A 14200-nucleotide genomic window follows, 5' to 3' on the forward strand; every position below is an offset into this window, starting at 1 on the left:
ATACAGCCCTGAACATCCTGATATCACAGAATCTGAGATTCATCCATTGTTTTATGCTATGTTTGTGAAACATTAAAAAATATACAACTGATCGGGCAGTCAAGATTCTTAAAAACCGGATTTATATATCTATTTTTTTTATTTGCCCAATAATTGAAATTATATATAAAGCAACAAAGAAAAGCAAAACAAACTAAACACAAACCACCATTCTGTATATTTCGTTAGTACATGAATTAACAAGAACATAATTGCATTTAGAGGATTTGCAGAAATAATTGAAAATCCAATATAACTTTCGTTAATGAATCAGTCGGGATTATTTCTAGAAAAAATAATAACAAGAACAAAGTACCCAATAATGTGGTTACAGCGCTACACTCTGGAAAGTCACCTAATATCGGAGCGGACTCCAGATCTTATATTTACGCCATCCGTCGTGTGTCGCGGATTTGGGGGAATGGCGGCTCCTGTCTGCACTGTGGGAAGTTTCTATCCGCCGCCGCTGACGATCATTTGTGCTTGGTTGCAGGCGGAGAGCAGAGCTGATGGCAGTGTCTGTGCCCAGCAGCGGCCTCACCCCCCCAAACATTCCCCGCCTGCCCCTACACATGGCCTCCTATTTCCCGGCCTTTCTGCCCCCCGGTAACCCGTACCTGGGCGTCCTCGCCAATCACCCGCATTACTTGTTGAATCCTCTGAAGTCTCTGGGAAGTTTTGTCACCAAATCTTCGCCCCTGGGGCCCATCAATTTTCGGGACATCGCGTCCATGCTGACACACAGCCCTCCGCCGCTGGAGCCCTGCTTCCCCCAGCCCCCCGCTGCCTACCCCGGGTTTGGGAGCCCCCCGACTGGTGTGAACAGGAAGGAGGCGGCCTGCGGTAATGTCACTATGGGGCACTCAGCGGCCCCGCATCGCCCCCCGCCCAGCCCCAAACCCAGGAGGTGCAGAGGGGCTGCCAGAATGTCCCCCGGGCTGGAGGGGACGGGCCCCATGTACCAATTCACACAGGAGGAGCTGAACACTGTCCTGTACGGGTACAACAGCAGCCACGGGGACCACAGAGCCCAGCAGTGCGCACATGCCATCTCCGGGCTGCGCATCCCCAACACCTGCACAGGTACAAGCGTCTATTATCTATCTATCTATCTATCTATCTATCTATCTATCTATCTATCTATCTATCTATCTATCTATCCCATATCTATCTATTATCTATCTGTCTATCTATCATCTATTATCTATCTATCTATCTATCTATCTATCTATCTATCTATCTATCTATCTATCTATTTATCTGACTATTATCTATCTATCTATCTATCTATCTATCTATCTATCTATCTATCTCTCTTTCTATCTATCTATCTATCTATTATCTATCTATCTATCTATCTATCTATCTATCTATCTATCTATCTATCTATCTATCTGTTATCTATCTTCTATCTATCTGACTATTATCTATCTATCTATCTATCTATCTGTTATCTATCTTCTATCTATCTATCTATCTATCTATCTATCTATCTATCTATCTATCTATCTATCTATCTATCTATCTATTTTTTATGTATTTAGATCTCCTATTTATCCATCTGTTAATCTTATAATTTAGGACTGGAGCCTCAGATTCTGGACAGAGAAGCCCTGCAGTTACCAGAAGGTACATTTCTCCATTCCTATGATTACTTTCCATTGTTCTCTGCTGTGATCAGGATTAGATGCCAATCAGAATATGTGTATTTCAGGACTGACAATATTGAAAATGAAGTATGGAGATTTACCCAAATCTGGGGTGTTCAGTGCAAGTGTCATCCCCAAAGGAGTGAAGTACGGTCCCTTCCAGGGGAGAGTGGTGAACACCAGTGAGATCAAGACCTATGATGACAACTCAGTGATGTGGGAGGTGAGGACCCCTCTCTGCTCCCATCTTCTCACCCTGTCTGTCTTCTTTTACCATTTCTTGGCTACACGGGAGAGAACGTTTTCCTTCTTATTCTTAATACATGGCAACAATGTAGATAATCTCTATTTCGTTTTTCTGTTATCTTTAACATGATTCTTTTTTAATTCTAATTATGATGTGTGTAATATAACCATAATTGTTATACAACATTCTTCTAATTACTCTGATTGTATTGTCGCAGTAATTTCTTATCATTTAATCAAATGTTCGATATTAATAACTTCATACCAATATTTATATTTACATTATCGTCACACAAAACTACATTAAAATCTTAATATATTACATTTTTATCATTTATCCAAAATAGTTATCAAACGATATAAAAGTAATAATTTTGCTTTGAATCCTGATTCTATTCGATTACAAATATATATGAAGCAGATGTGCTGGTAATAATATAATGATCGCATTATTCCTGGTACAGTCTGAATGGTGACACACGATGTAGAGATGTGACTCTGTCCCCTGTGTCCCTCAGATCTTTGAGGATGGCAGGCTCAGCCACTTCATAGACGGGAAAGGCGCAGGCGGGAACTGGATGGCGCTGGTGAATTGTGCCCGATTCCCGCAGGAACAAAACCTGGTGGCGATTCAGTGCGAGAACGACATTTACTATGAGACCTCCCGGGAGATCGGCCCCAGACAGGAGCTGCTGGTCTGGTACGGAGGCTGCTACGAGCTGCACCAGGGCATCCCGGTCACCCTGAGGGGCACAGAGGAGGGCAAAGCCCCCTGTCAGCAGGAGGAAGGTAATGCTCGGGTTAATGCAGGCTCTCTGTGCCATTATATACCAGTTATTATTAATGCAATGAAATCTAATAACAATTGCCTATGTGATGAAACATTATAACATCTAATTTATTCCAATCGATGTTCATATCATGGATAAAATGTTATTTTTATATAGATAATATTTATATATAATAATATTGCAAATAAGATACTATTATTATTATTTATTATTATAGCGCCATTTTTTCCATGGCGCTTTACATGTGAGGAGGCGTATACATAATAAAAACAGGTACAATAATCTTGAACAATAAAAGTCATAACTGGAACAGGAGGAGAAAGGACCCTGCCTGCGAGGGCTCACAACCTACAAATGAAGTGCAAATGTATCATAATGCATATGGTACAATATTGTATTGATAACGTGTATCTGGAATCTATTTCTTTAGTCTCTGCTTTCTATCTATCTATCTATCTATCTATCTATCTATCTATCTATCTAATATCTATCTATCTATCTATCTATCTATCTATCTATCTATCTATCTATCTATCCCATATCTATCATCTATCTATCTATCTATGTATCTATCCATTTATCTATTATCTATCTATCTATCTCATTTCTATCTATCTATCTATCTATGTAACTATGTATCCCATATCTATCTATCGATCTATCTATCTATCTATCTATCTATCTATCTATCTATCTATCTATCTATACAAAAAAGAAAAAAGTAAAAGGGAAGGCAGCACTCCATAGACTTTTAAGTTGAAGAAATGTGGATTTTATTCAGACCCAATTTCAAGTTGGCCATGCCATGTGGGTCTGAATATATCCACATTTTTTAATTTTTTTTTGTCTGGATTGGTGCAAGTATTGGATGCTTTGCTGAGGAGGCCTGAGGTATTGTGCTGTTCCACTTTTTTTTTACAATATCTATCTATCTATCTATCTATCTATCTATCTATCTATCTAATTTATACACACATATACAAAATCAATAAATATATATAACATATATCTGTGTATATATGTATATTATGCTCATACACACAAATATATGAATATATAATCTATCTATCTATCTATCTGACACAGGGCAGCATGGTGGCTCAGTGGATAGCATTGCAGCTCTGGAATCCTGGGTTCAAACCCCACTAAGGACAACATCTGCAAGGAGTTTGTATGTTTTCCCCGTGTTTGCGTGGGTTTCCTCCGGGTTCTCCGGTTTCCTCCCACACTCCAAAGACATACTGATAGGGAATTTAGATTGTGAGCCCCATCGGGACAGTGATGATAATGTCTGCAAACTGTAAAGCGCTGAGAAATATGTTAGCGCTATATAAAAATATTATTATTATTATACACAGATACACAAAAAGCAATAGACTTTATTTCGCAGACTAAAGAAATAAATTCCAGATACATCTTATTAATAAAATATAGTGACACATGCATTATAATACATGAGCACATAAAATCTTATAATGACCAACCAAGTATGGGATTGACAAGGCTATGGTTAGGTGGATTCGTACCTGGCTCAGTGATCGTACTCAAGGAGTGGCAATAAATGGTTGCACATAGGAAGAGTGTTTCAAGTGGGGTACCACAAGCCTCTGTCCTGGTCCCAGTGTTGTTCAACATTTTTATAAATTACCTAAATAAGGGATCTGAAGGTGAACTAATCATATTTGCAGATGATGCAAAGTTAGGAGGGACAGCTAACAATAGAGAAGACAGAGAAAAGATTCAGAAGGATCTAAATAAGCTTGAACAACGGGCAATGACTTATATAATGATATTTAACAGTGAGAAATGCAAGATTCTACATCTGGGCAAGAAAAATAAAAATGACGTCTACAGAATGGGAGGAACAGAACTGATCAACAGCACTTGTGAAAAAGACTTAGGTATACTAAAAGATGACAGACTGCACATGAGTCAACAGTGTGATGCAGCAACAGAAAAGGCAAACACAGTTCTAGGATGTATGAAGAGAAGCATAGAGTCTAGATCACGTGAAGTAATTATCCCCCTCTACTCCTTCTTGGTCAGTTCTCATCTGGAATACTTTGTCCACTTCTGGGCACCACATTTAAAATAAACATCGAAAAACTGGAGAAGGTTCAGAGAAGAGCTACCAGGATGGTGAGCGGACTGCAAAGTATGTCCTTCGAGGAACAGGTAAAGGATCTGGGAATGTTTAGCTTACAAAAAAGAAGACTAAGAGGAGACTTAATAGCTGTCTACAAATATCAGAAGGGATGTCACAGTGTAGAGGGATCATCCTTATTCTCATTTGCACATGTAAACACAAGAAGCAATGGAATGAAACTGAAAGGGAGAAGATACAAATTAGATATTAGAAAAAAAAAAATTTGAAAGTGAGGGTGATCAATGAGTGGAACAGGCTGCCACGAGATGTGGTGAGTTCTCCTTCAATGGAAGTCTTCACACAGAGGCTGGACAGACATCTGTCTGAGATGGTCTAGTGAATCCTGCATCGTGCAGGGGGCTGGACCCAAATGACCCTGGAGGTCCCTTCCAACTCTAACATTCTATGATTTGCAATATTATTATTTATTATTATGCGTTTCTTACATAGTGCCATCATATTCCACAGCACTTTTCAGACATTATCAGCACTGTTCCCATTGGGGCCCACAATCTAGATTCTCTATCATCATGTCCTTGGAGTGTGGGAGGAAACCAGAAAACCCGGAAGAAACCCACACAATCACGGGGAGGATGTATAAACTCCATACAGATGGTGTCCTTGGTAGGATGTGCATATAACAATATATTATCATAAAATCAAGCTGAAATTAGCACATTATATTGTTAATTATTTTTACTACTAATATTACTAATGTATATTATAAAATTGAATATTATTACTTTAACTACATTTTTTTCTGCAAAATTCCTCTATAACAGTAGAATAATCCAGATTAGTAACATATAATAATCACACACAATATAGTGTAATATGATTGTGTGCAGCACTAGAATTCATTACCTGCTTGTTACTGTGCACGGGGTGCGATCTGTTATTGACAGGTGAATAAGTGTGTATAAACGTGTGCTGTAATCCTTACTAGGAGAATCCAGTGCTGAGCTGACGACTTGCAGATAAAGCCGGCTCAGTAATTGGTATTGACATTAGCATATTCTGATGAGCAGGATTATTTGCTCAGTCATTAACTGCTAGTGATTCAACTATTGTAAAGTACAACGTGCATTATCCTTCGATTTACAGTGGCATGTAATAGTTTGGGCACCCCTGGTCAAAATTACTGTTATTGTGAACAGTTAAGTTGAAGATGAAATGATCTCTAAAAGGCTTAAAGTTAAAGAAGAGACATTTCCTTTGTATTTTAGACAAAAAAAATTTAATTTTTTACATATTAAAAAATACAAAAAGGAAAATTGGTCTATGCAAAGGTTTGGGCACCCTTCGAGATTTGTGTGCTCAGTTAACTTTGACCATGGTTACAAACCTTAATTAGCCTGTTAGCATTATGGTTTGTTCACTATCATCGTTAGGAAAGGCCAGGTGATGTAAATTTTCCCAGCTTTATAAAAACCCAGCCTCCTCTAACCTTGTGCCAAAAACAGCAGCCATGGGTTCTTCTAAGCAACTGCCTAGCACAGCAAAAGGAAAATGATGGTGGCCCACAAAACAGGAGAAGGCTATAAGAAGATAGAAAAATGTTTTCAAGTTGCCCTTTGCTCAGTTTGAAATATAATTAAGAAATGGCAGTTAGCAGGAACAGTGGAAGTCAAGATATACCAAATATGGTCTTCAAAGAACAGTCATGAGAAGAAAACCTCTTCTGCATCCTCACCATTAAATTCAGCTTCAGAAGTATGCAAATGAACATCTAAACGAACCTGATGCATTTTGGAAACAAGTCCTGTGGACCAATGATCAAAGGTATGTGTGGAGAAAACAGGGCACATAATTTCCAAAAAAGATCTTCTCACCAACCATTAAGCATGGGGGTGGATCAATCATGCTTTGGAGTTGTGTTGCAGCCAATGGCACGGGGAATATTGCTGGGTAGAGTGAAGCATGAATGAAATTTCAACAAAATCTTGAGGCAAACATAACACCATCTGCAAAAAAGTTGAAGTTGCAAAACTGATGGCTTCTACAAATAGAAAATGATCCTAAACACAAGTCAAAATTCACAATAGACTTCCTCAAACAAGAATTGAAAGACTCTTGGCTGGCTACAAAAAGTGTTTACAAGCTGTATATTTGCAAAAGGAGGTGCTACTAGATTTCAGAATGCCCAACTTTTGCGTCGCTGCATTTTCCTTTTTGTAATTTCTAAAATGTAAAAGATGAAAATTTACAGTATTTTCGGATTATAAGACGCACTTTTTTCCTCCAGTTTCCTTAAAATTTTGGAGGAAAATGGGGGTACGTCTTATAATACGAAGTGAGTTTACTGGGGGGTACTGGTGGTGGTGGAGTGGGTTCACAGGAGATAGGGTCACTGCCTCTGAAGGCCGGCGTCTGTGCCAGGTTTGGAGCAATGCTGCGGGCCCTGGGCTCTCATAAGATATTTTTGAGTCTCCTTTTCCAATGATTTCCCTGCAGCGGACTTCAGGAAAATAGCCGTGCATGAGCAGATTAAGATTTCGAAAGACGAAATTTTGCGGAGTCAAGATCTCTTCTCCTGAGATCTCAATCTGAGCATGACTCACCTTCAGCCGCCATTTCTCCAAAGTCCACCACCTGCCACCGCCAGCCTCCTGAAGCAACGATACTGGCTCAGGTGACCCCACTCAACCTCCTCCACCCCCCATGTAAACTACCGTTAAAAAATAACTATCATGCACCACCATTTTATTAAATTTTTTTTCCTGTTTTCAACCCCAAACTTTGGGCTGTGTCTTATCATCTGGTGTGTCTTATTTTTTTTGCCTAAAATACAAAGGAAATGTGTAATCTTTAACTTTAGGCCTTTTAGAGATCATTTCTTCTTCAACTTGCTTAACTGTTCACAATAACAGTAATTTTGTCCATGGGTGCTCAAACTTTTACATGCCACTATACACTATGTTCCAAATTATTATGCAAAAGGGTTGGTGCAAATGACAGTCAGTCTAATAAAAGTCATCACCCTTTAGAGTATACATCAAATTTTATTGAAGAAACTTCCCAATGATAACGGCATAATCTCCAAAATGAATAAAACCTCAAAATGCACTGTTCCAAATTATTAGGCACAGTAGAATTTCTAGACATTTGATATGTTTTAAAGAACTGAAAATGCTCATTTGTGGAATTTGCAGCATTAGGAGGTCACATTCACTGAACAAAAAAGCTATTTAACTCCAAAACATCCTAACAGGCCAAGTTACATGCATGTTAACATAGGACCCTTCTTTGATATCACCTTCACAATTCTTGCATCCATTGAACTTGTGAGTTTTTGGAGAGTTTCTGCTTGTATTTCTTTGCATGAAGTCAGAATAGCCTCCCAGAGCTGCTGTTTTGATGTGATCTGCCTCCCACCCTCATAGATCTTTTGCTTGATGATACTCCAAAGCTTCTCTATAGGGTTGAGGTCAGGGTAATATGGTGGCCGCACCATGAGTTTATCTCCTTTTATGCCTATAGCAGCCAATGACTCAGAGGTATTCTTTGCAGCATGAGATGGTGCATTGTCAGCATGAAGATGATTTTGCTCCTCAAGGCACATTTCTGCTTTTTATACCGTGGAAGAAAGTTGTTAGTCAGAAACTCCATATATTTTGCAGAGGTCATTTTCACATCTTCAGGAACCTTAAAGGGCCCTATCAGCTGTTTCCCCATGATTCCATCCCAAAACATGACTCCTCCACATCATTGCTGACGTTGCAGCCTTGTTGGGACATGGTGACCATCCACCAATCATCCACTACTCCATCCATCTGGACCATCCAGGGTTGCTCGACACTCATCAGTAAACAAGACTGTTTGAAAATTAGTCTTCATGTATGTCTGGGCCCACTACAACCGTTTCTGCTTGTGAACACTGTTTAGGGGTGGCAGAATAGTAGGTTTATGAACCAAAGCAAGCCTTTGAAGGATCCTACACCTTGAGGTTCGAGGGACTCCAGAGGCATCAGCGGCTTCAAATATCTGTTTGCTGTTTTGTAATGGCTTTTTAGCAGCTGCTCTCTTTATCCGAAGAACTTGCCTGGCAGAAACCTTCCTCATTATGCCTTTATCAGCACGAACACGACTGCGCTCAGATTCAGCCACAAATCTCTTAACAGTAAGATGATCACGCTTAAATTTTCAAGAAATATCTAATGTTTTCATCCTTTGACCAAGGCATTGCACTATTTGATGCTTTTCGGCAGCAGAGAGATCCTTTTTCTTTCCCATGTTACTTGAAATCTGTGGCCTGCTTAATAATGTGGAACATCATTTTTAAGTAGTTTTCCTTTAATTAGAATCACCTGGAAAACTAACTATCACATGTGTTTAAGATTGATTTCAGTGATCCATTGAGCCCTGAGACACAATACCATCCATCAGTTTATTTGAAAAACAAAACAATTAAATCGTTTTGACACTTAAATCCAATTTGCATAATAACTTGGAACACAGTGTATACACCCACTAGTACAGGTACCTTGAATGATTTCAACTTATTGAACATTTTACTTTCTTTTAATCTCCTGTGTTGGCTTTTTTGCAATGTCATGCTGTATTTGTTGCTTACCCCTATAGAGTCTGGAGAGGGTTACAAATGTGACAGATGTGGTAAAGTCTTCGCCTACAAATATTACCGGGATAAGCACCTTAAATACACCCGCTGTGTGGACCAAGGGGACAGAAAATTTCCCTGCAATCTGTGTAAGAGGTCTTTTGAGAAGAGGGACAGACTGAGGATTCACATCTTACATGTTCATGAGAAGCACAGACCCCACAAAGTAAGTGCTGCCATTATTTCTCCACCGTTCTCTCCGACCAGCAGCTTGGGGTCACATTTATCTCTTGGGCCCATTGCATGTGGCTCTGTAGCCGATGGCAGCTGAATGTGAATGTTAAGAATTGGTTCTAGAAGATGGTAGTTGATTGACAATTCTGTATGTCTGCCTATATTTTCTTATTTTTTTTATTTCTCAGTTGGACACTAAAGTAGGTATTATCTACTTTTGCTTTCTGTTTAATGTAAATTCTAATCATTCTGAATTCTATCTGTGCGTCCGGCAGTAGATCATTTATTTCAGAGCAGAGGCTGTAATATCCTGAACCTAGTGTTTTGTATTACTATACTATGTCAGTCCGATGAGGGCAGGCAGTGTCCGCTTCACCAGAACAGAATATGGGCTCTTACTAGGGAGAGTCTGTATTCTGCTGATGGTTTATTATGGCAATGGCAGGGAATTTCACAGACTTTACTTGTTAATTAGCAGCAAATAAACCTAGATTAATGCTTTATTTCAGCAATGTATTCTCACATTGGTTCTCTTGAAGAAGCTTTCGAACTTCGAAACATGTTGAGAATGAAATCGAATAGACATTTTCATACGGCATATAGGGTCTTTATTGTGGATCCAAACCCAGCAGCATAGATCAACCACTTTTTTCCCACTATTCGAGTATATTGTAGAATAAGGACGATAATTTGTAGCTATAACTCCAAAGTAAGGTAGCCTCAGTCCAGTGGAGAGAACTGTTATTTTATTAGTAAGACAATGTACAAATATCCTCACTTTCCTTACCTCTGGACTGACGCTACATTGTGGTGGAATGACGGCACCAATTTAGTATCTTTTATACTTTCCTACTCTTGCTTGGTGAACCCTCCAAAACACCTCTACAGAAAGAAGGGCACTCCAGGAGATGCCAAGTGTTAGCAGGCACTACAGCACTTCCTACCCGGTGACAGGGTGTGATCCGCTTGTACACAACATCAAAGAGATGATCATTCCCCTGTTGGAAACCTCTGCTCTTTATACTAATCTGTCAAGGTTTTACACGAGGGATGCCCTTTTTGCTTAATTTTACATATCTAAAAGTCACAGTTATTCATTTTCTTCAGATCAACAGTCCAAGCATTGCCTTATATATTCATCCTGCCAGTATCGGACTGAGGTGCCAAGGGCCCACCAGTAACATTGACCCTGGGGGCACACTGTTCTGAAACTATATTACCCTGGTTCACTCATTTAGCTATACCTCTATATAATAAGAATATACTTGGTAGTGTGTTAAATTAATGAGGAGATATTGCCTTTTTTCTGTACATAGTGAATCATGTATATTGTGCTAATATAGCAGGGATGGGCCAGCACCTGAACAGAGGCCCACCAGGATTCACCTGTTTCCCGGTGTGCCAGTCTGAGCCTGCATCCAGCAGAATCCAGTGATAAATGGTCTTTTCTCTCCAGCAGAGGAAGCGTTAAGTGAAGTCACGGGTGGCTGCCATTATCTCAGTAGGGTTTGGCTGGAGGCCCCTTATTTAGATCTGAAAGGCTTGTAAACTGGAATAGATCCAGGCCTGGCTCAATGAGACACACTTCCATTTCACGGGCCGGCTTACATTATTTAACAGTTCAGTTGGCTGCGATGATTTTCTTGAGTGTTTTACACATATTTGGAACTAATGCATTGTGTGTAATATTAGAGATGTATCTAGGGTCACTGCAAGGTTTTTGCCTCCCTGACATAAGACCTTGGTACCTGGGTGCACATTATAAACAGGCCCATAAATGAGTCCTAAATACCTGCCCGCATAGTTATCTATGACTGCCTTGTTGTCCATGTTTTTCCAGTTGTATAAAGGTGACTACACACATCAGAAAAAGATTTGGTAAACCCCCTGATTTTGTCGAGACTAGCCGACCAACTAATGTAACTGGGGTGGTGGGTCTCCATTCTCCCTGGATGGTAGATGCGAACTGACAGTTATCGAAGATGTTTCTAATATATTGAAATGAGATCTGAGTTACATTCATTAAAGGGGCGCTAAATCCTAATTATAAGCTGGAGTTATATGGAAATTAATGCAGATACTTGCAATCCAAATAGTCTCTGTTCTCCCCAATACAAAACTGCATTCAATTGTGCAAGAAATTGGGATACGTTAGGGTTAGTGTCCCTTTAAAATTATCCGTACTGACTGTGTATTAAGCCAGTTCATCAATCTATCTGGAGTCCTATGTAAAAGGAAAGATAATACACGATTGTATCAAGACGAACTGTGCCAAATGGCAAACCCCTCAGAACTTTACTTCCTACAACAATCTCAACCCTGCGACATCAGCAATGTAAAAATGTGATTGTGTGATTGACGCCTGTCTGTTCTGTTACAGTGCACGGTGTGTGGGAAGAGCTTCTCCCAGTCATCCAGTCTTAACAAGCACATGAGGGTCCACTCTGGAGAAAGACCGTACAAGTGTGTCTACTGCAACAAGGTAACGGCACTTCCCTATTACTGTAGTGCTGAGTGTAGGGCCTATCATTTTTTATATTCTGTTGTCCCTTTTCAATTAACTTCATCCTATTGATGTGTAAAAACAAAAAAACAAATTGATATTGAATGGATGCCGCTGTATCAGTGGTTTTGATCGGCTGCAGTGGTGACATCACATTGATAGCACTGCAACCGATTGCTGAGCAACTTCCGATTTGTAGATGGCCTCGTAACCTCCTATCTAGCCATCCATTTTTTTTCCTCTGGCGTTGCATTGTTTGCTGTGGGATCGTTTATATTTATCCCACTCATCAGTTGTACTGGCCCCTTCAAGGAACCAAGCTACGTTTCATATTTTGATCTGGTTCAGCAGTAGTGCACTAGACTGGTGACAAATGACGCTGTTTGGACATTGGTTGTCATTACTTGGCACAACTGATACAAACTGAAGCAGAAAGGCCTGAGATCAGATTTCCAATTATCTGTCCCATCAGCTTTCTTGTGCTTCTACTCATGATAAGTGATGTCAGAACACTACTGGCCGTCAGGAGGCTTTTTCACCAGTTTCTAGTCCAAAATTTGTGAATCAATAGAAAACCGTAACGTGTAGTGTTTTCAGGATTCAGCCTTTTGGAGGGTCCAGTGCAACAACTGATGTGCCGGATGAATGCGCTGGAGTGAGAATGGATCCAGTAGTTTGCTATGGAAGGAAACAAGGCCGGGCTGCTGGATAACTGGGACCAAAACTTATATGTATTTATAAACCATACGGGGAACTGCCGGGACCAAGGATAATTGCTCATATTTTCAGATTGGGGCATCGATATATACCAGTAATGATTATCAATATTTCACATGTACAAATATGTCTTCTTGAGCTGGACTCCCCCTTTTTAAAGGGTTTTAAGGGAATGAAAAAAAATGCTAAAGGAAGTATAATTAGAAATATGTTTGTAAATTCTATGGAGATAATCAATATAAAAAGTTAATTTAATATAGTGATTACTCCCATATATAAAACAATTGTTATTTATTAATGGAAGATATTGATTAATTTATTTATAATGACATTTCCTTTAGTTATATATTTTCTTTTAATTATTTTTTTAAATTCCCTTTAATTCTATATATTGTGATGTAATGCATTATTCATCATTAATATCTCAAAATAGTTTCCAGCTGCTGTAAAAACAGCTTTTACATTGTTTCCTGATATATCTTGGATCAACACATCTTCTCTTTAATTTTTCTTTGAATTAGGCATTTACAGCTTCCAGTATCCTCCGCACCCACATACGTCAACATTCTGGAGAAAAGCCCTTTAAGTGCAAACATTGCGGCAAGGCCTTTGCTTCGCATGCTGCACATGACAGCCACGTACGCCGCACACACGTAAAGGAGAAAGGCTACAGCTGTACGACATGCGGACAAAACTTCATGGAGACGGAGCAGTTACGATATCACATGCGGGTTCACTCTGCCCTCTGAGCGTCTGCTCCCACTCATCACCGGATCATTTAGCCTGTCCCAATTCTATTTAATTTCCTTATTGTGATTAACCCCTTAATGATGGGCATCGAACATTTAATGAACGCTTCTTTAAGGGAGCTGTGCACCTTCAATATATGGAGCGGATCCTGCACCCAACAGTAACTGATGCAGTCGGAGCTAGCACTAAAAAGTGATCACAACATATGACAAGCCCTTGCACCGCCCCATTTGTGGAAAAATTAAAATGACAAATCTCAGAAAATGGTGACAAGCCAATTTTTCCCCAAAAAATTATTAGTATTTTTTAAAACTACTGCAATATTGAAAAGTATATGTTTTTTTGTATTTACTGTAATCTTTCTGACCTGAAGAATCATGTTGCTAGGTCATATATACCGAACTCTTTAACAATAAAACTCAAAAAACAAAGGTGTAATTACTTTTTTTTTAATCACCATTTCAAAGTTATAGCTCTTGAATAAAGGAAAGGAAAAAAAATAGACATAAATTAGAAGTTGCCCGGTTCATAAGGGGTTAATAATAATAATAATAATAATAATAATAA

At 39.3% G+C, this 14200-nt stretch overlaps 1 protein-coding gene across 1 annotated transcript; it reads left to right on the forward strand.

The window, feature by feature from the left end:
- Positions 1-611: 611 nt before the first annotated feature.
- Positions 612-13632, forward strand: PRDM14 (PR/SET domain 14). Its single transcript, XM_077271716.1, has 7 exons — positions 612-1122; positions 1621-1668; positions 1754-1911; positions 2453-2723; positions 9453-9655; positions 12044-12145; positions 13405-13632. Exons 1-7 carry the CDS (start codon positions 612-614, stop codon positions 13630-13632), a joined length of 1521 nt encoding a protein of 506 aa, XP_077127831.1.
- Positions 13633-14200: the final 568 nt, after the last annotated feature.

Source organism: Ranitomeya variabilis, chromosome 6 (assembly GCF_051348905.1).
Source record: "Ranitomeya variabilis isolate aRanVar5 chromosome 6, aRanVar5.hap1, whole genome shotgun sequence".
Taxonomy (NCBI): domain Eukaryota; kingdom Metazoa; phylum Chordata; class Amphibia; order Anura; family Dendrobatidae; genus Ranitomeya; species Ranitomeya variabilis.

Bases quoted from the DNA above. Each gene is read 5' to 3' on its own strand.
- PRDM14 (XM_077271716.1), top strand. From the start codon at position 612: ATGGCCTCCTATTTCCCGGCCTTTCTGCCCCCCGGTAACCCGTACCTG. The intron at 1,123-1,620 runs GTACAAGCGTCT...CTTATAATTTAG, and splicing joins CATCCCCAACACCTGCACAG to GACTGGAGCCTCAGATTCTG. The intron at 9,656-12,043 runs GTAAGTGCTGCC...GTTCTGTTACAG, and splicing joins AGAAGCACAGACCCCACAAA to TGCACGGTGTGTGGGAAGAG.